Below are 24,754 nucleotides of genomic sequence, written 5' to 3' on the forward strand. Positions count from 1 at the left end.
ATGACAAGGACCCTGTGTGCACAGGAGAGACAATCACACTTAGGAAATCGGTTCCGGTCTTGTAATAGTTTTATTAGCACGGGTAGCAAAAGCACAAACATACCAACCCAGAAAAGTAGACAGAGATAATACAGAATGGTCAAAATGTCCCGCCTCTGAGCATCCATGTTCTCACACCAGCCCTTGTGGAAAAACCTGATGTTAGTCATCATTCTCAGCACCCACCAGTGGGTGGCATCCTGGCGTCTCCCCAGGCACGCTGGTTAGGACACAGCTTTTATAATGTGTTACACTGACCCCTACTATGCCAAATGCATAGTCAATAGGGGGTTCAGTCCCTTTGCCTTCTCTGCATTTCATCACCCGACTAGTGTTGGGGTGACCTTGTACCATAGGTAAGGATACGATTCTGTCATGGAGGTCATGGATTCCATGCCTTTCCAGGCTCTCCATGATGGCTTCTGGAGCAGGGCGGGAGCAGCTGTCAGCCCTGGGCCGCCAGAGCACTGGCCCCAGGGCTGAAGCAGGAGCTGGGGGTGGGTCAGCACTCCTGGGGCTGGAGCAGCTGCAAGCCCCAGGCAGGGCTCTATTTGCACCTCCCCCCCCCCGCCTTCCCAAGATATTTTTAGTAAAAATCGGGGACAGATTATGGGCTTCTGTGAATTTTTGTTTATTGCCCACGACCTGTCCCTGACTTTTACTAAAAATACCCAGGACAGGATCTTAACCGTACCCAGAGGTTACTGGGCCTTTCACCTCAAGTTTATTAGCATAAGTTACTATGTCATGCTTGATGTTCCTAACTTAACACAGCTAACGCTGATACCAAATGACAACTTGTGGTTACTGGTCAGCAGTTTAGCAACACTTACTTATAATCTCATGCTGTGCTATAGAGTCAAATATGAGTTACTCATGTCAAGTCATTAGGCCTTTGTCCTTAGTTAGTTTGGCTAAGCTATTGTCTTTACAGGCTTGGGACCTATAGGCTTTTTGCATTACTGCCTTAATCTGTACCTATATCTTACCTATTTACACCTAGGTTTAAGTGAGTTTAACACTCACTCTAGGGGACAGAATCTGCACCCTAGGAAGCCTTCCTGACTCTTGCAGCAGAGACATTGGATTTTGGGTAAATATAAGGGGAGCAAAAGGACCTTTTAGTTATAAAGCACTGAGGGGACACAGTCTATGAAAGTTGGGTCTGGCAGGCTAGGGCTACTGGTAACTTGATGTCAGTAAGAAAACTGCTTAGGCAAAGTTTGTAACTTGCTAAGATAAAATGTTAATCACTAGAGCGTGCGCTTTCGTTGATTGTTAACCATACCTGTCTTTCATTCTTGCTTAGTATCACTTAAATCTCTGTTCTTTGTTAACAAACTGATTCTTATTTTATTACAAAACCATCTCAGCGTTGTGCATTATAACATGTGAGTCTTCAGCTAACCTTATAGGCTGACGAGTGCTCTGTCTCTTTGGATGTAGCAAACAATCATTTCTGTGCACGTCCAGTGAGATGGACTGGACGCTGCAGGGAGACGTCTCTGGGGAACTCTGGCTCACTGATTATTACCGGCAAGGCCAGGTTTAGACTGACACAGTCTCAAAGAGTTTGCTGGCAAGGCAGACAGGCTGGTGTGTCAGGGAGCTGACACAGAGCTTAGCAGCAACAAAGTGCTCCCTTGAGATGGCAGAGGGGTAACATAGTGGCTCACAGTTCTGGGTGTCCTGAGCATGACATCACAGCAGGGAGTCAATATAATGGTATCAACAGAACAGCAGGTTTCTTCCTGCCATACACTTGCAGTAACATGCTGGACTATAACAGAAGTTGGCCTTGTGGCACCATCGTAAATGATCATACGCCCAATGTGTAGAAAATGCATTCAGAAATAGAGCTGGTAGAAAAAATTGGTGGCAAATTTTCAACCAAAATTAGCCTTTTTCCCACCTCCCCATGGAAAATTTTCCAATGAAATAAAAATTTCCATGTGAAATTTTCATTTGGGGGGAGGTTTTTTGATAGACAAACAAAAAACTGTTTTTAATTGTTTTTCAGAGTTTGGGGGAAGGTTCCTGCCTTTTCTCTTCTTTCCCTCTGTTTCCCACTCCCTGCTCTTCCTTTTTTCTACCTTTTACATTGTGACACTGGAAAAGGGAGGAGAGGCAGAAACTGAAAAGCAAAAACCAGAAAAATTTTCACTTTTGAGTTTTCTGTGAAAAGTTGGGGGAAAATTGTGGGAACTTAAAGGAAAAAAAAACAAAATGTTTAAAAAATGTCTCCATGAAAAGCCAATTGGCATTTTTCTGCCAGCTCCAGCTAGAAGACTTCACTTCTCCCTGCTGTCACCTACTTTTGGTATCTAACAGAGACCCATGTGGGTCACGCAAGAGGGACAATTTCCCATCAATGCAGGACAGGGATCATGCCTCACTCTTGGCTAGTATATTTAACCTTTGGTAGTTTGCTATCAGTGTGAAGGCTCCTATGTCTGTCTTTCTACTCATGGAGCAGAAGAGACAAAGTAAAGAAGAAGAGTGTAATCAACTGAAGCCAAGGAGTTGGGAGGAAGTAGCTAATGCAGATTGGAATCTGAGCAGGACTCCACGGCCTTGAAAAGCCTTATTTTTGGGAGGTTTAGCAATTACAAGTACCTAGGATCTTCATTTTACATCTCAGTCTTTAGTCCTTCAGCAGCAGCAGCCTGTCTCCATACTGGCTCAGTGCATGATACCTAATTCAGCTATCAAGGTCATTGCTTTCCACAGCTAGGATTTCCCTAAAAGTGTCTATTGACCCTGCTTAGTTTCTGGGATCAGACAAGATCACAACCTGAGGCAGTACGGCTGCAGGCATGGAACTAGTCCCTCTCTGAGCATTCATTCCCAGCTGTCCACAAGTTAATTTGGATGGCAATTAACACAGATTCGTCTCCATGGGATGATTTGTTGAGAAAGCACTTGTACGAACATTGAGCATGTCCTATCACATGTCAGGTATTTGGCAAAGAAGCATCCAATAAAGGGAATCAAGACATTTCTCACCCAGGCTTATAACAGCACTAAAACTGCGCACAAGAAAAAAATAACACTGATTTGCACTGAAATAGTATCACAACTTTACAGGGACACAATCAAGATAAAAGAAATACTTAAAAAAAACCCACTCATCTGAGTTTTTATGCCTTGGATAAAGTGAATTTAAAAATCTGAGTGGCCGGCTTTTTCGATGTTTGTTTTTCACTTTTGTTTTTTTCCTCGGCTTGGATTGTGTAATGATGAGACTGGTTGGTTTCATTGCCTATTTCTAGTCAGTGTCACTTGCAGGTTCTCAGGCACCTGCACCACATTTGGTTTTCCAGCACTGCTGAGGAATATTTAAAACAATATTTTTCAGGAAGGGATCTACAAGTGGGTTGTGGAGGATGGAATTTTTTCTCCATCATGGAGGCAGGGTGCAGGGCACTTGTGCATAATTATGTTTATTTGCAGTCTATTGTTTAGCCACTAGATGTGTTGTGTTGTACGGAGATCCAGACAGAGTAAGTCCCTGGTAAACAAAGGCAGATTGAGCTGGAACTCGAGCTACAAACACAACGTAGTGTGAAAGCCTGTTTGGTTTGTTTCAGAGTAGCAGCCGTGTTAGTCTGTATCCGCAAAAAAAACAGGAGTACTTGTGGCACCTTAAAGACTAACAAATTTATTTAAGCATGAGCTTTCGTGAGCTACAGAAGAAGTGAGCTGTAGCTCACGAAAGCTCATGCTTTAAATAAATTTGTTAGTCTTTAAGGTGCCACAAGTACTCCTGTTTTTGTTTGGTTTGTGTCCACCTTAGCTGTTTGCTTTAAACACCTACCACAGGAAGCGCTACGATTCCATGACACTGTACTCTCATATACTGTATTGATCGGCACCATGGAAGTAGACAGACCAGTGCTATAGCCTATGGGCAGGCGATTCAGCCATGGCCCTAGGGTTTTGTCTGCAATGCTGTGCAGAGATCTGCCACAGAGTACTCCTATGATGTTTCTTAACACCTGCCCCAACTCCGAGTACAGGGAAAGGCGTGTCTATTTATTTCAAGCCCATGGCGGGTGAGGACTGGGCTTGGCTCTGAGTTTAAAGGCCAATTAAATCAGTTACACCACTGACAGAGACCAGAGAGACTGAAGGCAACAGAGCAAATCAGGGCTCTGAAGCTTTTATTAGCTGATCAGAAACATAGGCTCATCAGCGTAACAGTTAACGTCAGCAGTGTATTGGCAACTGGAACCCAAGAATGTAAAACCACTGGGTTTTCACAGTGATAAACCAAAATGTATAAAACACTCCAGTTATTGTCTCCTCGAATGATTGTTTCAGCAAGGCCCGGAGTGCAAAAGCAAAAGACTTCACTTTTGAGATTTGCTCATTATCAGAAAAATTGTTCACAGACGGAGTGCTCCTGTCCCCCCCACAAAGGAAAACAAAAGCTAAATAAAAAGCCCCCTTCCCTCCCCTATTTCCAAATGGTTATCAAAGGCTCTTCCTCAATCCACGTTCATTTTTCAAAACAAGGGGCGGGGAATTGGAGGATTTTAAGGTTGAATGATTCTAACTGTCACCATGTAAAAAGTTATTATTTTAAAAAAAAGTTGGTCTTAATGCATTTTGGTGATGGGCTCCGTCTCCCTGATGAGCCACTGGAGAGCCTCGTGTCGTCCTTGGCTCTTCAGTTCTGCCCCGATCACCTCCCTGCATTTCCGGTGGTAATCGTTCACCCAGTCGCACTAGAGAAAGGGACAGGAGCAACGTTTAATACAAATCAAGAAGCGGGGGATGATCTGTTCAGCCTGCACTTTGCCTGGGCAACATCGCCAGTTCTCGGTGGGGAATTGACCGGACATTAGAGCAGAAGGCAAAAGGGCCAGGAATATTCAGGAATGGCTTGTAATTGTGGGTGTCAAAACTGAGGCACCTAGGACCTGATTCTCAGAGGTGCTGAGGCTCCTCCCTTTGCCTTCAGTTGGATCCGTGGCTACTTTAGCATCTCTAAAAATGAGTGTCTCCAACAAAGTCAGTGGCCACTTTTTAATACTTGGGCCTGAGAGCCCTGCAGTCATTACATACACTGCCTTGAACGGGACTATACACCTAGGTATGGGCTACCATTCTGGGCCCGAAGGCCAATGAAGATACTGCACAGAACACGCAGGCAGAAGAGGGAATGTGGGTGGGGCTACTGGTCAGGAGAAGGTAGGAAGGAAGAGTGGAGAGGGCGTGTACTGGAAAAGAGAGGGGGGCTATTCTAGGTGTGGGGGGGGCAACATGATAGAAGGTCTGAAGCAAAGGAAACAAAGTGGTGGTAGCAACATAGAATAGAATATTAGGGTTGGAAGGGACCTCAGAAGGTCATCTAGTCCAACCCCCTGCTCAAAGCAGGACCAATCCCCAGATTTTTACCCCCGTTCCCCCCTCAAGGATTGAACTCACAACCCTGGGTTTAGCAGGCCAATGCTCAAACCACTGAGCTATCCCTCCCCCCCATGATAGGGCTGCAGGTAGCATAGGGAGTAAGAGGCGAGTCAAGCAGAGATTAGTTTAGGTGAGCTGCCAAAGTCACATCGCCGTCAGAAGGAAGGCAGCCCTACGAGACCAGGGTCCTTCGGCCCTTTAGAATGAGTCTGCTCCCCTCCATCTACTACCTCCCTTACCTCTTTCTGTGTCAGTAAAGGGATACTGATCATTTTAGTCTGGATCGGAACCAGGGTTAGTGGCTCGAAAGTCAGGCTCCCTCGGTTACTGAAGTTGTACTGCAGAGGAACGAGGAAAGACACCCTTAGTCACTGGAAACTGCTCCAGCGGGATAGGAGTGTTCTGTACAACCCCGGTGCGTGGCGTGGCTTACGCATGGTTCAGAAGGGAAAACGTTTAGCTGGCGTTCCACATGTGGCAAGGCCTGACGTAAAGCCCACTGAAGTCAATGGAAGTCTCCATTTGGGCTTCAGATCAGACCCCTCAAGCCCAAAACTGAGATCGTCTTGTAGAGGGGCAGCTACCTGGAATTGCTCATTTTGGCATTTCTAGTGACATTTCACCCTAAGAAATTTAGCAGACAGTTAAATGTTCCTTTTTTAAATCACCTGGGTTTAATGAAAGCATAATCCCCCCAACCAGGCAGGTTTTGGTGTTGAAGCAGACTATGTTGGCTCTACCCCAGCTGGAGACTCTGCCATGCCTAGGAATCTCCAGCTGGGGGGGACCCATTAGCTTTACAACCCCACAGTGACACAAAGAGGCTGGAATGCAGAGACTCTAGCCCTGGCTCTCCGGAGCAGAGGACGGACATTTAGAGGGAGTGCTGTGCAGATTTTAATCTTGCCTGACCTTTTCTAGTGAGCGGTGCAGATCACAGCAGCACCAGCATTGTCCTCATTATATCTGTTTCCAGCAAGAGACCAGGACGCAGCCTTTATTACAGAGAAAAGTCCTCATATGTTTTCCCCGAGTGAAACTCTTGCAAGTGCAGTAACCCAGCCCCGTGGGGAAACTGGACCTGCGGGTACAACTGCCTGCAATATTGACCTGCTTCCAGTTCCAGGCTTTTCATTCAAAATCCATGAGACATTTGTGTTTTTACAACCACCAACTCACGGAGAAGTGATAAGGTGCTTCTTGAGCATGCTCAGAAGTCACTCACCTTGGTTTTGGCAGGGATCACGAGTACCACATTTTCTATGCGGATCCCAAAAGATTCATCTTCATAATACCCAGGCTCTGCAGAGACAGACAATAATCAGCCAATCCCTGCCGTGTAGCACAGCCACTTATCACAACAGGTGAATTTCCTCCTGGGGCTTTAGTTCATGTGCATAGCTAAATAGTCTGGACATCTGGCACCCACGGAGGGGAACAAATTTCCCATTCCGTCTAATCTGCATGCACAGCCCAAGCAAGGTGACAGGCTGAGTTCTCTCAGAGAGACAGACTGCCCCAGTTTAGGGAGTCACCTTCCAACCTCAAGAAGAGAATACAAAGTGTGTGTCACGTCTGTTTGAATCACCGGAATTCTGCAAACACTACTAATCCAGTTACCACGGGCCAAAACATCCCACTCTGTTTTAAGGGGTGCCCATTACACAGTGCCCTCCACGTAAGGATCTCAACTGAACAAACTTGAATGAATTTAGCCTCACAAACCCTCTCACCCCCGCGGGCAGGGTAGCTAAGTATTATCCTCCTCATATTTTACCACTGGGGAAACTGAGGCATAGAAAGGTTAAACAACTGCCCCAAGGTCATACAGACAGTCAACGGATTAGGTCCTACAAGTCCTGCTGCCCATTCCTAATGTGGTCACCATAAGACCATCCTTCCCCTGAAGAATGGGAAAATCTGTCTGAGGCTCTGGTTTGCCTCTCAAACTGGTTTGCCAGCAATAGCTCCATTGACTTTAACAGTTATATTGGTGTACACCAGCAGGAAGTGAGGGCAGAATCAGGCCTGTAGTATCACAATAGAAAGACAGGGTCTTAAGACACCTGATCCCAGGTATAACCGGATGTGGTCTCTCTCTAGATATCTTAAACAAGGAATTACCTGGCAAATGGAAAGGCAGGAAACGGCCCTCCACCCCCATTGCTTTTCAGATTTGTTCCCTAAGCAGCCTGTTAACACAGCGGTCCTCATCTGACTACAAAATATAGTCAAGGGCACTAAATACCATCAGAAACTATCATGCCAGCTTCCAGGGGTTCATCTGCAAAGGTTTTGTAGCTGATGCCACATGGACCCTCGTGCACATTAAGGAAACACCCAACTCCGTGTCCTGTGCCATGCAGATAATCCAAACCACAGTCCCACAATGCAGAGCGGGCAAAAGAATCCAGAAGGTGACCTGCAAACCGGTGAAAGAGAGAAACATTTAGAGAGGGCTCCAACCAGCTGCGCACAGTCAGTCTTTGACGATCGCACCTGCAGATCTTACCACGGGACACCGGAGCATAAATGAGAGAGAGAACCAAGTCACCGGCTTGGTACAACTTATGAAAGAGACCTGTAATGGGGTATAGTGGCTCTTTAAGGAAAGGAGGAATGGGGGATTGGGTCCAGGCTAGTCCATTCCAAATACAGTAGTCTCAACCACCCAAAGACCCTGTGAGACAGCAAAGGCCAATGTGAGGAGAGAGGAAATGCTCCTGGAGGAAGACTGAGTCTTGGGGAGAAGAGATGACTATTTATTTAAGAGCCCAAGGTGAGCTTTTACTGGCAGGGTGAAGTAAGGCTCCTCTCTCTCCCAGTCAATCAGTCACCCAACCAATCAAGACAAAAACCCTGGAGAGGGGACAAAATGCTCCCTGTTCTCATTATGAGGAGAAAAGGCATGTCTGCCAGTCTGCCAATAGACCTTCAGTCCTGGGAGGAAAAGGGGTGACCTGGAGTGCCCTTCCCAGGCTGGGGAAGATAGCTAGAAACCACCCCCTTGCCTCCAGAAGAACACTGGGAGGAAGGAGTTTTGCAATCAAGGTTTTTTTGCATTTGAGGTAATTTCATTGTGAAAGATCTTTGCGGCCAGCCTAGGGGAAGCTGCACCAGGTAAATATAAAGGGCTTACTGTGAACTAGGAGAGAGTGTCTCAGGGCAGTGAGGCCACCATCAAGGGTAGCAAGCCAAGTCTCTTCCCAACTACAGAATTCCAGGGTTGACATCCCCTGGCCTTTCAGAATAGTCTGTCTCATAAAAACAACCCGCACCAGCCCCCAGCTCTCTCAGTAGAGCATCCAGAGGCTGAATGCCCCTGCAGAATGCTCATCCTCAGAGGTGGTCGCTCTAGGTATACTGGAGGCAGAAGAATTGGGGATGGGATTAAGAGGACAAAATGGCCTTCCATCACCCTGGTACACACACGCCTAATAGTTCCCTAGAATCTGGGGTTTGACTGCCCAATGACAGCATCCAGGTGCAAAAATCTGGCCTGTATTTGCATCAGAAATGCAAACTGAGCCCAACTGAAAAAGAGACATCTTTGTTGAGTATCTTATGTGGGACAGAATAACACTGCAAGGAACTGGCTGCTGTGTGTGTGTGCGACTGCCCTCTACTGGATGGAATCAGAATAACTTATTTGTGTGTCATAGGCCCTATACTGCTAACACCTAAAAGAGATTCTCCTTTAGCTTGAGATGAACACCTCTGCCTTTGATGCAGGCAATCTGAGATCTCTGCTTGCTAAGGCTGTGGCCACATTAGACAGTACCCAGACAACTGTAAAGTTCCAGGTGGCCAGTGATTTGTTCCTCTGTAACTCAGCAATAAAAATATTACATCTGTGGAACTAGAGAGAGAAAGAAATTCCCTTCACTCCAGCCCAAGAGTTTCATTGCCAAACAGTGTTAAAGGAGCTAGATCAATAAATACGATGCAATGTAAAGATTATACAAGGAGATACAACTAAAGACAAAACTTCTGTGTCTGCCAACTTCATTTGTATCTGTCAAGCATAATATTCTTGTAAATGGTCACATGATTCTCCAAACACATCAGTCGTCCGGGCTCCCATCTGCTCAGAACAATCTGCAGCTACAGAACCAAGTGAGACAAAGCAAGCGACCAACCTTTGGTTCCATTAGGGAAGACGGCTGCACTCACAGCTATATGACCCTTCAGGACGTAGGTGAAGCACTCCTGCCAACGAAAAGCACCCGCTGAGTAATGTGAAGATAAAAAGCAACCTCCCTCTTCGCTTTGAAAACAGGATTGCATGTTCTAGGTCAGCAGAGCGTTACAGAGACTCAGCTAAGACCCATAAAATAGGTGATGCTATAGCAAAGCATGAGAACAAAGATACCAACTAAGAGAATCAATAATGACTAAGGCCCTACCAAATTCATGGTCCGTTTTTGTAAATTGCACGGACATCGCATTTGAAAAAACTTGAATTTCACGGTTCCAGATATTTAAATCTTAAATTTCACGCTGTTGTAACAAAACGTGGCAAAATATAAACATAGAAAGTCCTTAAGACTCAGCGTTTCTCAAACTGAGGGTCCCAACCCAAAAAGAGGGTTGCAAGGCTATTGTGGTGGGGTCACAGTATTGCCGACCTTACTTCTGCGCTGTCCTCAGAGCTGGGGGGCTGGAGAACCGTGGCGGCTGGATCGGTGCCCAGCTCTGAAGGCAGCACCGTCACCACCAGCAGCACAAAAGTACGGGTGGTAATACTGTGACCGGCCCCCCTCCACAATAGCCTTGTGATCCCCTTTTGGGTCAAGACCCCCAGTTTCAGAAATACCCTGTACTTTTGTGTGCTTTTACCCTATGCAAAAGACCAGATTTCACAGGATAAATCAGATTTCACAGTCTGATGCATTTTTCACAACCATGAATTCGGTAGGGCCCTAATAATGACCGGACTGAAGCCTTCCAAACCGAGTGCCAGGTGGACAACAGTCTTATGAACCACCAGTTATATAAACCATTTTTCCCCAACAGCAGGCAAAAAAAAAAAAAAATCTCATAACAGAAAATGATGTCAAAGAACAAGTCAACATCCCCTGACAGTCCTATGCCTTCAGCGTGTTGGAAATAGCTTTCCAGTGGTTTGAAAGACAAGAAGTGATGCATTGCACCCATATGGCAATTTATGCACCCTGCCCACTGTAATTTTAAGATGTTCTATTTTATGAACTTTTTGATTATATGAACGCCTGAATAGTTCATAAAACAGGAGCTCTACTGTAAGTACCCAGACAAACAGGCCTGGTATAAATGCAAAGTTGCATTCATTTTAACTAACGATGGGATTTTAAACAGATTTAGTGGCATCGCTGAAATCCCAGTGTGAATTCTCTGATATCGGTTTAAAACTGGCTTATAACAGCGTACGCCAGTTTTAAACTGATATAAGAGCCTCTGCAATGGGGGAATCAAGCCTCAATGGATGGCAGGACGGGGTTAATGGGTTCCAGAAAACATAGTCAGCCCACATGGAGACACCTGGGGCAGGAGTCAGGCTTCCAGGGAGGAGTTTAGAGCCAGGCTCAGCTGGGGAAGGAACAGGCAGAGAGAGAGAGCAGATGTGGACAGAGGGCTGGCTAAGGCCAGGGACTTGTACCTAGAGCCGTCTCCACGGGGACTTGGGTCGGCTTACCGACACCGCTCAGGGGAGTGGATTTTTCACACCTCTGAGCGGTGTCGTTAAATTGACCTAATTTTCTCATGTAGACCAGGCCTAAATCTCTGTTGGAGGCTGGGCGGAGCAGGGGAAGACCAGCTGGGAACCTGAGGCTGCATGGATAGTGTGCCGCATGGTGCTGACAGGGGGTGCTCTGCTGAGGATGTGCTGTAACAGCATGCGCGCAGAGAGCTGATTTTTAAATCAATTTAAGTGAAACCAGTGCGACTCCTTTGTTAGACAAGCCCTTGATGCCACACCTCACCATTTGAGCTTTGTTTCTGTAGGGTCAGTTACCCAGCAAGGTGGTTTGGGCTTTCGGCACATTGCCACTGAACTTTTCGGGGGGAAGCCAGATTGTTTTCCAGATGGAAAGTGTGGATTCTGAGAGGGGAAGGTGCTATTCTTTATATTTTCTTAGGTTACATTTTGGCGCTCTGAATCCTGACAGCTTCCTTTTTAACCAGGAATTGTTTCCAGGGAGTCCTATGGCCTATACACGAGGTCAGATGAAATGATCACAATGGTCCTTTCTGGCCTTGGAATCTAAGAATCCTCATCAATTTTATTAGCAAATGGATGGTACAAAATGAGTCACTTTGACTCCACAGTTACTACTTTCATATCATTTTTACCATTTTTTCCTTAAAAAGTAACGATCATTTAAATATCTCTAATACCGTGAGCCTGCTCTCCAAACACAAGATGTCCAATTACCTTTTCGTAAGCCGATGGGGTGCCGAAATGCATTGTCCGAGTCACATCCGTCGTGCCATCCCTTTGAAACAAGAGCAAATGAAGTCACAGAAAGCAAGCTCAAACGGAGAGAGTACATCTTACCCCAATAATAAAGCTGAAATGCTAGTCACTTCCAGTAACTGAATCAAAGCGTTCAACACCCCGATTTACGCAGGAGGTCACACTAGAGGATCATAGAGGTCCTTACCTATGAGTCCCTGAACACACTGATGCCCTGTATGGAACAGTTCTGACTGACGTTCAAATGTCATCTTTCATCCCAGAGCATTTCTCAAATTATACATCTGGAGTGCCACGAAAATGCAACTAATTCTAGAGTGGACAGCTCATGCACAGCATGCTGCTCAGAAGTGCTGAGAAGGGACCCTTACACGTCATTTGTATCAAGGGTGGTTTTGAAGCAGACTAAATCCACAGCTGCATTCTTTAAGAAAAACAGATGCATACATGATAGCTAATGGACACCTAAATCCCCTTTGACCACGGGATAAATACTTAGAAGTGAGTAATGATTGGGGCTGCCCAGTTTGAGACCCTCAAACGACCCTGATTTTCCAGAAAGCGCTGAAGTCCTGCTCTCTGAAAATGAGACCCCATAAGGTATCTCAAGTTTGGCATTCAACCCCAAATCACTAGTTATTTCTGAAATGTCAATCCGGACGCATACATTTGATCCTGGCCCACACAGGTCGTACTCCTAAAGCATTCAGGATTTAACTTCTCAGCAGCGGCAAACTCAGCATCTCTGATGGTATTTAGCACAGTGTTGGGGCAATGTCTAACTCATATTTTATTCAAGGGGTTGCTTTTCACTGTGACACTAAAGGAATCATTAATTAGTCTGCCGCGGGAGGAAAAGAACTCATAAAAATGATATCAAAGTATGTTCAAGCGCTTCCTTTTCAAAGCCCTTTATAAATGACTGCTAACCATAGCCAAAGCGCCAAAGAGACAATTCCTCTCAAAGGAGAGATCAGGTCCACCTCGCTCCCCTGCTGAACAAAAGGCCTTTAATCTATTTAGTTAGTGCTTGTGAAAGGTCCCGGTGTAACAGCCGTAGGCCACCAATTTGATCCATCAAACAAGTACAGCATGCGCTAAGCCTCCCCAGCAGTATGGCTCGTACCTGAGCTACCTCTAGGGATCAGACAGGAATTCAGTCTCCATGACTCCATGGGGCATCAAGAGGCAAACATTAGGTTTCAGAGTGAATGCACAATAGTACTGCCCTTGTCCTGGACACGGCCCTCTGTTGGCATCATCTTAACAGTGGGCAGCAGGGTTACTTGTCCAACATGCCCTTACTCTGCTGCACGGGATGCCGGCTTTGCTAGTTGAAATGTAGGGGCAGGTCGGCGGGGCTGTAACTCCACCCCCCCCAGGTATGTGAGTAGGGAACGGACAGGGATTTGATTCTGCCCCCAGGGCACCAGCTAGCAGAGCTGAGACAGCTTGGTGGGAGAAGTAACCTGCTGCGGGCCAAGAGCATTAGCAGATGACATCCTCGCTGGGCCTATGGGGGAATCAAAGATCAATTGTAACTATGAGTCACATCTCCTTCCCTGGTCTGCTCCTGAGCTGGCACAGCCAGACTATACAGGCAGCACCCTGCCTTTCTACTGCAAGATCTTCTGGGCAGGGAATCCCTCTTTGTCCATTCTTGTGATCCCACATGGGCTGGGGAGGGTTAACAAGCTGTGGCAAGCACAATCAGCCCAACCTGGACTGCAGGAAGGGGCTGGAAAGGGGAGAGCTCTCTCGGTTGCTGCTGGCTAGGAAAGAGGGCAGATCTCACCTGGGGAGAGGAGTCTAGCTGAAGCCAATAACTGAGTGGGACTGCAGCCAATCAGAGTCTCCCTGGAGAGAAGGCAGGCCAGACGTCGCACTGTTTGGGTTCATCAGGGACTTGCCGATGGTTGTTAAGCTAGGCCAGGGCAGGGGTGCCCCATCTGAGGGGAAGGGAGGGGCCTGAAAGCTGAGCCCAGAGGTCAGGTGGATGGATAACCTCAGGGGGGCTCCCAGCTGGGATTCTAACTCCTTTTGGGAAGGTGACTTTAGACTCTGCTATCCAAGAAGGGGGAGGAGGGCTGAACTTTCACAGTGACCCAGCCAGAGGGCTGAGCCATAAGCCACCAGAGCATCAGGGACACAGAGGCAGAGCGACAGCAGCACCGCGCTCTGCCGAGAGGCAGTGCCCAGGAGGCAGCGACCTGAACGCAGTTCTGTGAACGTCATACCAGCGAGCCCTAATAACGATAATGGCCCATTGAATCCTTTGCCCCTTTACGAATGCCAGCAAGGCCACCTATTCCTTTCACAGCCCAGTGACCCCAGCTAGAGTCACCGTGGTGGCCTAGAAACTACTTTCTTTTTAAACATTATGGTGCAATTTCCCACCACACTCGGGACACAGAGACAAGACCTGCATTGCAGCTGTTCTTTAAAAATAACAGCTCATCAAGTTGTTTAGTCAGCACCAAATCTAGCCCTTTGCAACCTTCACCAAAGCAATGGAGATTCCCGCCCTGCAGATTGCGCACTAAACGTTTCTTGATTCTAACTTGAAACAAGAGTTACAGCGACCCTCCTCCACTTACTTGTACTGAGCGCCAGAATCCAGGAGGTAGATCTCATTCCCAGACAAAGCCCTGTTGGTCTCAGGAACCGGCCTATTGAATTAAATGAAAAATTGTTTGTTCCGTCATTTCAACATTTCCGGCCCAAGGCGGCTGTTGAACGACAATGTCAGGGGCAAGTTCAGATCGGTCGGCTCCAACTTCTTCTCTGAATGCTGGAATTTGCACAGCGTCTGAGCTGTGGGATGTGGATGAGTGTATTCCACTGAGTGAATGGCACATGCTCCTCTCTGCCCATTCTTCAACATGGGCCCCCGGCCCCATTTCAGCACAGTTCCCCGGCCTCCCCCACTCCTTCCCCTCTTCAGAAGGAGCAAGTTCCTAGACACTGCAGGTAACCCATCTCCGTGCACTCCTGAGCAGTCAGAATGAACCCCACACGCACACGCACACACACCCCTTCTTCCCTGTCTGTCGTCAGGAGCCATCCTGCTCTGCAAAATAACTCACAATTTCCTCACAACACAAGGAATCCAAATCATCCACCAGGAGGAGGCAGCCAGGATTGGCCAACCCACCCTCCCCTCAGAAAAAACTCTGCAGACCAAGGTTTGGCAGATGCTATGGTGGAAGCAGAAAACCTCTTCATTGCCCCAGCACAGCCATGATGACTGATCCATTCCATGGGTTACATTATCTATGGCCTCCACCTCCAATTCCAACTCAAACACTGGAGTGGAGCCAGCTGGATAGGCTGAGCCAGCCACCACCTGGGATGGTCCTCTGCTGGCCATGAAGTCCTGGCACCACGTTGGCATCAAAGCACCAGCATCCCAAGTGGTGCGCTGGGATCCGTATCTCCTGGGGAAGGAAGCTGGGCCAATATAAAGCAAAAAAGGTGAGCGACAGGGATATATTTTTCCTTGTCTGAACCAAATAATCTCACTCTTCTGTCCTCGGCTGTAGCTCCGTGGGGAAGCAATGCAGGCTATTGGAAGTGCGTTTGCTGAAGGGCACAGGGGCTGCGCTTCTCTTACTTGTAGTGAATGATGGCGCCGTTCGGACCCGTGCTCGAAATTGTAGCAAAGCTCAAGTCGACAAAACCGTTCTGTTGGCTGAAAGGAAACACAGTGAACACGCACATGTGAGTGAGAGACACGCACCAGAGCAGGTGGGTGTCCACAGCACAGCTCAGTTAATAAAACAGTCTCTAGCTAGCCAGCCAGCCTCCTCCTCTGCTCCATTTCACCTCACCCCAAACCCTTCCCTCCATAGAAAGATCACGTCAGTCCCGCAGCCATCAGGACAAGCTTTGAGGTGGCTCTACTGTGAGACAGGAGTCAAGTAAGTTCAGCCCCTAGCCTCCCATCTAGCTGGAGTCCTGCCTTCTCCCAAATCGCCTGGCCTCCGCACCTCCTAGGGAGCCAACATCCTCCCCAGCTCCAAATCTCGGCCTTCAGACACCACGCCTGCTTCTTACTCATTATTTATTTTCAGACATTTTTATAGCACCATCCCTGCAGTATCCAAGCACCTGGCAGACATTAATGGCCCCGATTCTCCACTATGTGCATGTTGCTTATGAGGCACAACTTGGCCTTAGGAGCCTGGAGAATCCAGCCCTAATGAATTTCCCTTCACGACTCCTCTGTGAATTGGGGAAGTATTATCATCTCCATCTTGCAAGTTCACAAGAGCCTCCTGCCTCCCCATGCAAATGTCATGACCCGGCCCGCCTAAGGGAGAAGCCAGTAACCAGCAGCAGAGGAAGGCAGGGAAAGGTGGCGAATGGGATCCAGCAAGGCAGGAGTTGCTCCTCCCAAGAGATGCTAACCCAGCAGCTACAAACCCTCTTTTTCTAGTGCCCAAATAAAACCCTAGGAAAGCGACTTGTCCTCCGATAACATGCATCAGGGAAAGGATAAATTAACACAGAATAAGAATCAACAAGCCACCCAGAAAACATCCTGATTGAGGTTTTGTTTTTGTTTTTTTACCTGCGAAACTCCTCTGCTTTGTCCGCAGCTGATATTTCAGTAACAGATCCCTTTGGAACCTAATGGACAAGATCTGGGCTAAGTTATCAGGCCAACCATAGGCCCCGACTCTGTGGGTGTCCTGGGGCTGGAGCACCTACAGAAAAAAAAGTGGGTGCTCAGCACCCATCGAAGCCCTGCAGATCAGCTCCTCCTGCTTGCCAGCAGCCACATCAATCAGCTCATCCCCATCCCTCCCAGCGCTTCTTGCCTGCCACGATCAGCTGTTCAGTGGCATGCAGGAGGCACTGGGGGCAGGAGGGGGAAGGGGCAGAGCAGGGATCAAGCACCTCCCAGGCACTGGGGAAGTCGGCGCCTCGGAAGCCAACTAGGAAAGGAAACCAGGAAACTATGAAAGAGGCTCTATCTTTAGCCTTTACACAACCTAATCTTACAGGGACATTCACATTTTGGTGTTTTATTTCACTGCCCCCCTGCAGTGATAAAAACCCAAACTCAGCAGCATTGCGCTAAGAGTGCCAGAGCCAGGAAGTGAAACTGACCAGTGCAGAATCAGAGAGTTTTAGGCCCCAGTTTGCAAATAGCTACTACAGCATGTCTTGACTTCAATGAGACTATGCATAGGAATAATGTCACACATGGCAGCAGCTGTTTCTGGGATTGGACACTACACTGAAATGTACAAATTCAGAACAAATAATGGTGAAAATCAAACTAGATTTAACCAGTGCTTTCCATAATCTGTGGTTTTTAGCACTAATACTTATTTGCATCTAAGATGCTAATAATACACTTATGGAAATATTATAAAAACATACAATACTTATATATAAAAGCTGGCCATGCTCAGATAGTGCCTTTCGCCACAGATCTCAAAGCACTTCACAAAATATATGGTCACTTTTATTTTAACCATTTTGGTGCGGGGGAAATGGAGACACTGATGCAGTGATTTGCCAAAGGTCACACAGTGGGCGAATGGCAGAGCAGGAGACCACTCACATGACCTAGGGCCAGGTTTACAAAGGTCCTTAGGCATCTACAGTTGCAGAGAGACACCTAGTGGGATTCACAAAAGCACGGAAACAGGTTAAGTCCGTGGGACTTAGACACCTAAACTGCCCTAGCCACTGGGCAATACAGATTATTTTGAGACTGTCCCTGTAACACTGCATTGTAACTATTCTACGATCTACTACACCAGGTCAGCAGGCAGACAGTATCTCCGCTATTAGACCTCACCCACTTAGGCGAGTTTGCCTAATCTGCCTTTTGATCGCATTTAATAAATGTGAGCACGAATCAAAAAGCTCATCCCACCTTTGATGGAAACCAGAATCAAATCCACAGCCTGAAAATCAGAGAAAAACAGGCGCTTTTTCTTCCTCTCCTAGCAGAACTACTCAAAAGAACATTCATAGTATTGAAAAGCTTATACTAATGCAAAATGTTATTATGTAATAAAATCCCTACATTAAAACATGAGAAATCAATACTATACCTCTTTCTCTAGCCAATTAAAGAGCTCACACAGAGCGACAGCATCTTTAATCTATATTAAAATGGGTAAAAAAGAAAAAGTAATTGAGTGCACATAAGATTTATAAAGCTGCAATGGAAACAGTCTTTTTTATGCAAAGACAATTAGATATTAACACTGGGTACACTGACAGGGAGATGAGGTAAGTGATCTCTAGACAGTCTGTCTAGCCTCTAACTTCCCTAATTAATGCAAACACCAGAAATTCAGACATAGATTCCGAGTCCAGAAGAGACCACTGTGATCATCTAGTCTGACCTCCTGTATAACACAGGCCATAAAACTTCCCCAAAAATTATTCCTAGAGCAGATCTTTTAGAAAACCATCCAATCTTGATTGAATATTGTCAGCAATGGAGAATCCACCATGATCCTTGGTAAATTGTTCCAATGGTTAATTACTCTCACTGTTAAAAATATACACCTTATTTCCAGTCTGAATTTTAAAGCCATTGGATCATGTTATACCTTCCTCTGTCAGACTGAAGAGCCATTATGTTGTTGTTAAGCTAAACAGACAGAGCTTCTTGAGTCTATTGCAATAAAGCATATTTTCTAATCCCCTAATCAGTCTCATGGCTCTTCTCTGAACCCTCTCCAATTTCTCAACATCCTTCTTGAACTGTGGATACAGTATTACAGCAGCGGTCACACCAATGCCAAATGCAGAGGGGAAAATAACCTCTCTACACCCAATCGAGATTCCCCTGTTTATGTATCCCAGGATCACATTACCCTTTTTGGCCACAGTGTTGCATTGGGTGCTTATGTTCAGCTGATGTCTCACCATAACCTCCAAATCTTTGTCAGAGTCATTTGTTCCTAGGATAGAGTTCCCCGTCCTGTAAATACGGCTTACATTCTTTGATCCTAGATGTATACATTTCCATTCAGCCATATTACAGTGCATACTGTTTGCTTGTGTCCAGTTTCCCAAGTGATACAGATCACTCTGTATCAGTGACCTGTCCTCTTCATTATTTACCATGCCCCCAATTTTTGGGTCATCTGCAAATTTTATCAGTGATGATTTTATGTTTTCTTCCAAGTCATTAAAAAAAAAATTAAATGGCAGAGAGCCAAGAACTGATCCCTACAGGACCCCACTAGAAACACACCCCTTTGTCAATGGTCTCCCATTGACAATCACATTTTGAGACTTATCAGTTAGCCAGCTTTTAATCCTTTTAATAAGTGCCATATTAATGGTATATTATTCTAGTTTTTTAATCAAAATATCATGTGGTTCCAAGTTAAATGCCTTACAAGTGCCTAAGTACATTATATCTACTCTATTATTTTTATCAACCAAAATTGTAATCTCATTAAAAAAAGATAAGTTACTATAGAACATTTCTTAAATATAGAACAGAAATACTTATTGAACACATCTGACTTTTCTGCATTATTATTAATAATTCTACCATTTCCTCCAGTATTGGACCAATACAATTGATAGGATTATTTTTGTTTCTAATGTAATTAAACTCATTATTATTGTCTTAACTCTGTTGGCTATTGATGTCTCTATTGTATCCCTTTGTTTCCCTTATCAATTTTCTACAATTCCTAGCTTCTGATTTATAATCATTACTATCAACTTCCCCTTTCTTCCATTTGTTACATATTATTTTTTTTGTATACCTGCCTTCATCTCCTCTCTAAACCAGGTCAATTTTTTAACCAATACAACCTTCTTCCTCAATTGTGGCTTTTTGGGCATCTAGCAAAGTGGTTCTCAAACAATTCACAATTATAATTCACATTTTTCTATTACATTCTTTGATTAAATGTGCCAGATCAGTAAAATAAATATTAATAAAGCTTTGCAGGTGGGTAGGGTCTCATTGCCAAGGATTTGTGAAGCCTTTGGCAAACACTACCTATGCTTTGCAACATGCGTGCTGTGAAGTATGGGCCTGAGTATATTTATCCCCATTAGCTGATAGGTAAACTGAGGCACAGCTAGATGAAGTGATACATCCAAGACTAGCAAGAGGAGTCAGCAGCAACAATGTGACTAGAACACAGATTTTCTTAGTCTCGTGCCCCTGCTGTAGCTGCTTCTTTATTGTTCTGTTTTGATATTCGGGTATATGTAGGGTGACCAGATGTCCCGTTTTTAAAGGGATAGTCCCATTTTTGGGGACTTTTTCTTATACAGGCACCTATTACTCCCCACCTCCTGTCCTGTTTGTTCACAGTTGCTATATGGTCACCCTAGGTATATGTCACCCCACTCCTGCTCTTCCCATTCAAGTGACTGCATTTCAAGTACCTTTGCAACCACCCTGGATGGGTTATCAGTAGCAAGGATTTAACAGAGGACCTCTGGACCTAAAATGGTCCTCTGTTGCCTGAGCAAAAGGAGTCACATACTGTAGCTCAAATGCAGTAGCGGATTCATAAACCTCCATAGATGGATTAGCCACTTGAGGGGGATCGAGAGCCACTCTATGTTAGCAGGTTCCACCTGCTTACATGGCCTGCTCCTGTCAGGTGCTGAGCACCCCTTCTGAGCTGGGAGATGAGGGTTCCACGCCTCTCAGGAAGATATTAGCACCTTGAGAGACTGAACCCAGGAAGAGTTTCATTGGAATACTATCCCCTGTTTGCAAATGTGAAATAGACATGAAGGCCCATGGGACTGCCTGGCAGTGCGTACAGCAAGCATAGCTACGTCTGGAGAGCGCCTAGCACATTGTGGACACTGCTGGAACTAAGACTAATAAAACGGGCATGGATGCTCCACGTCCATCCTGGATGGCATTACAGCCTGGGGGTTCCGGAGCCCAAAGCGGCATAAAATAAAGTAGATTGATGCCCAGTGCCTGACGGTTATAGATGAGAAGGCAAACTGGAGAAACAAGAGCCCATGATTTTCCAAAGCAGCTCCAGCGATTTTAAGGGCCCAGCATGAGACACCTTAAAGGGGGCCTCGTTTTTGCGAAGGCGGGAAACTCGGCACTTTCAGACAATCAGCCCCGTTTCAGGTGCGTCAACTTGGCCACCCAAAAATGGAGGCATCCAAAATGATTAGCCCCTTGTAATGGTCTGAGCCAGAGTATTCAGCACTATGGTTTAGAGAGTATACTTTTGGTTCCTTGTTTCTACCCCACGATAACGTTAGCCTGCTAAACCCAGGGTTGTGAGTTCAATCCTTGAGGGGGCCATTTAGGGATCTGGGGCAAAAATCTGTCTGGGGATTGGTCCTGCTTTGAGCAGGGGGTTGGACTAGATGACCTCCTGAGGTCCCTTCCAACCCTGATATTCTATGATTCTATGATATTAGTAGTTCATGGTTGTACAGCAGTAATGCTTTAAGAGCCCAGTACAGATCAAAGCCTCATTGCACTGGGCATTGTACAGACACAGCAAAGGGACAATCCATGCTTTGCAGGGCTCACCTGCTAAATATGGGTCTTGAATGCTGTATAGTCCCCACTGAAAACACGTATGGTGACTAGCACTGCTATACATGTTGTTCATACCTTTAAAGCCGTCACTGGGGCTTTAAACGTAGCGGGAAGGCTTGTGTGTTCCAACGACCCTGAGAGCTCTGCCGGTGGGGATTTCAATACCTGGTAGGGTCCCCCAGGACAAAGGGAAGGGACCAGACAAAAAGCAGTGCACTGCTCTTCCGGGCTAGGGGTTGGGCGATCAGCCAATGCCCAGTCCTTGTAAAAAGTTAGGGTGTAGAAATGCACCAAGGCTGCCATTGCAGCAAAGAGTCTTGTTTGTGTCCCAAGCAATGTCTGAGAGCACAAGAAGGATTCAGATTCAGAAAGCTTTAAAGGGAGCACCAAATAGTTAGGCAGAAGAAGCAGCGGGTGTATGGCAGAAGGTTAGGAAAGAAAACATCCAAAGTATTATTTGCTTCTTAATCCGACACGAGTCCAACTGAAACACTCCCCCAACCCTGAAAGGGAAACATAATCCCCGGCTCTGGGAGATGATCTGAAATGCACTCAGTGCTTCACTTACGTGTGCTCTTCTCATGCCTTCTGTTTCGGCTGCGTTCTTCACGGCTTTCGCAATGCATATGGGGGTATACGGGGTGAGGTAGCGGTGAGCCTAGAGCACAAAGGCAGGGATTACATCCTGATTATTCAAACTGCACGATCTTGCATGTTGAATATCTTGGACTTTTGCATCACTGCAGTTTGTACTTCTACAATAGCCTTCAAAGAACGGTCTTGTTCTGTGCCGATGGCTGCTGGTTAGCTAAACGCTGGCCAGAACACGGCGAGGGATGGTCCCTGTTCTGAGGAGTTTACCGCCTTCATTATAACTTAAAGAAATAACTAAAAGCCATGACAGCCACATGCAGTATGTCAGAACTGTTAGCTTTGAGCTCCACATGGGAAAACTAAAGCACAAAGAGGCTTAGGCCCAAATTTTCAACGATCGCCTGTAATCTTGGGTGCGCCTGTTGAGACACATAGGACCTAATTTTCAGAGGGCTGAGCACTGGCTGCTCTAACGGAAATCTGTGGTGAGTTGCATTCCAAAAATCAGGCCCTAACAGTTCGACTCTCCAGTCTTGTGCCATAAAGTGGCCTTAAAGCAGACAGAGGTGGCCAGTGGAGAATCTCCCGTTGGGCAGAACTTTCCGCTGGCATAGAACTGATGGAGATGACTCCATCACCTCCTAGCCCAGCTGCCACCCATCCTCAGAGAAGGGGAAAGGAGGAGGCATGGTGAGGGAGCCTAGAAGACGGAGGGGGTTAGGGTTGCCAATTTTGGCTGGACGTATTCCTGGAGGTTTCATCACATGACATCATTTTTAATTAAAGATTAATCTTTGATTCCTGCAGACGCTAGAACAATCCTGGAGGGTTGGCAACCCCAGAGAAGGTGTGGCAGAGGAGAGCTCTATTTTGATCAATCCTCCCACTGGCACAACGTCCCCAAGGGACTTTACACCAATGCCAAGTAAAGACTGCCCCTCTGCAGATCTCACTTGTGCCAGGGCCGGATGACTCTGAATCAGGGATCCACAACCAGTTCCCTCCCACTGCCAGTCTCCACTGCGTCTGATCTATGCTTGGACATAGTAGAAAATCAGAGTCTAGATGGGCACCTGGGATTAATGGAGCCTTTAAAAAATTCTGTCAGAAATGACTGGCCTGAAGTCTCCCAGCAAGTCAGTGGCAGAGCTAAGAATAAAACCCAGGTCTCCTGACTCCCAGTCCTCTGCTCTGACCACTAGATGATTTACCATTTCCAAACATTTTACAGGAGCGGGAGAACAACTGCTACATTCTGAAGAAATAAAGTGCCGAATGCTCCTATGAAATTACATTTATCAGTCAGGATAGTCTCCAATCTATGCAGTACATCGGTTGACATTTTTAGATATGTCGTCGGGGTATATTTATCTTCCGATAAAAGTATATTTATGCACCTTTGCGAGCAAATCTATACAGGGTTGCAAGGTCTGTGTTATATACGATGTTGGACTCCTGCCTGCACCAGCAATATGTGGCTTTGACAGAGGAGCGAGGTAAATCTACAGTGCGTCGGTGAGCTTTAACAGTACCCTTGCTTGGACATTCAGCTGATATAAGTCGCACAGGACTGGGACTCGGGACTCTGGTTCCTATGGCCAGTTCTGCCAGGCACCTGAAGACTGACCTTGAGCAAGTCACTTAACTCTTTTTCCCCTTCCCACCCTTTGCCTGTCTTGTCTGTATGCTCTTCAGGGCAGAGGCACTATATGTTTGCACTGTGCCTCCCACAACGGGGCCCTGATCTCAGCTGAGGCCTCTAGGCACTAAGATATGTAAGTTAATCAATAATCATCATCCTAAATTACGTATTACGGGCCAGATCCTCAGCTGTATAAACTACCATAACTGCACTGCCGTGGCAACAGGGGGGCTGTCCCCTTTAAGTATAGTACAAATTAGGGTTCAACCAACCCCTGTTCCAAGGCATGTCCCTCTAAGGTTCCTGGGATTTTGGAGTGGACAAAGGCCTATGGAAGGGCAGAGGCAGGTACTGGGAGAGAGGTGGTTTGTTCTAGGGGAACAGCTAATGCTAGGGGGAAACCCAGGGTACTGTTTCTTTAAAAGACCAGGACCCTTGTAGTGCAAGGTGGGGCAAGGGTCCCCTCTCTCCCAGCCAACCAGGACAAGCCCTGGGAAGGATAATAGGGGAGACACGGGCATGGGAATGAGTGCTGCCCACTGACTGCTCCCAGCCTGGTTTAAGGCTGCAGCTGACTGAAATGAGCACAGCCTTGAGAAGGGACGCTGGGGGACGGCTCAGCCCAGGAGGAGAAGCCTGCCTGAACAATCAGCCAGACCCCAGCAGGACGGCTGAGGGACTCCTGATCAAAGGAGAAGAGGGATGGGACTAAAAGGGTTAACGTCTCTGTATTTGGAAGAGAAGGACCGAAGGCTCCACAAAAAGGCCTGCGTCCTCTGGTCTGAGTCTCAATCATTGCAAAGAACTAAAGGGGGAAACTGAAGGCAAGCTGCCTGCAGGGCCATGCCAGGCCATGGGGAGAGAGGTGCTCTGGGATGGCCCCCTGCTACAGATTTCAACTGGGCTATTTCAATTTATCCAAGCTGAGGTTCTGCTCCACTATTTGGCAGAAGATATTTTCACCGAAGTCAACAGAGCTACACTGGTTTGCACCAGATGAAGAACTGACCCCTTGCTTCTAATGCCCAAAATTAATGAACCCAAATATTCTAAGAAGTGTTGGAGTGAGTTTTAGTAC

The 24,754-nt window shown here is 46.4% G+C and overlaps 1 protein-coding gene across 4 annotated transcripts in view; it reads right to left on the bottom strand.

Moving 5' to 3' along the window:
- Positions 1 to 4,162: 4,162 nt before the first annotated feature.
- Positions 4,163 to 24,754, bottom strand: part of XPNPEP1 (X-prolyl aminopeptidase 1) — a 44,061-nt gene continuing 23,469 nt past the window's right edge. For 3 of the 4 annotated variants that reach the window (XM_039481974.1, XM_039481975.1, XM_039481977.1), the window contains 11 exons: positions 22,009 to 22,098; positions 17,986 to 18,036; positions 16,485 to 16,543; positions 15,525 to 15,602; positions 14,509 to 14,580; positions 11,870 to 11,930; positions 9,594 to 9,663; positions 7,703 to 7,876; positions 6,680 to 6,756; positions 5,694 to 5,792; positions 4,163 to 4,769 (listed from right to left, as the gene is read on the bottom strand). In XM_039481974.1, the coding sequence (XP_039337908.1) occupies positions 4,641 to 4,769; positions 5,694 to 5,792; positions 6,680 to 6,756; positions 7,703 to 7,876; positions 9,594 to 9,663; positions 11,870 to 11,930; positions 14,509 to 14,580; positions 15,525 to 15,602; positions 16,485 to 16,543; positions 17,986 to 18,036; positions 22,009 to 22,098 (960 nt within the window). In that variant the 3' untranslated portion in view covers positions 4,163 to 4,640. The remainder of the gene's footprint in view (positions 4,770 to 5,693; positions 5,793 to 6,679; positions 6,757 to 7,702; positions 7,877 to 9,593; positions 9,664 to 11,869; positions 11,931 to 14,508; positions 14,581 to 15,524; positions 15,603 to 16,484; positions 16,544 to 17,985; positions 18,037 to 22,008; positions 22,099 to 24,754) is intronic. The other variant, XM_039481976.1, reaches the window with a different exon arrangement.

This window comes from Mauremys reevesii, linkage group 7 (genome assembly GCF_016161935.1).
Source record: "Mauremys reevesii isolate NIE-2019 linkage group 7, ASM1616193v1, whole genome shotgun sequence".
NCBI classification, from domain to species: Eukaryota; Metazoa; Chordata; order Testudines; family Geoemydidae; genus Mauremys; species Mauremys reevesii.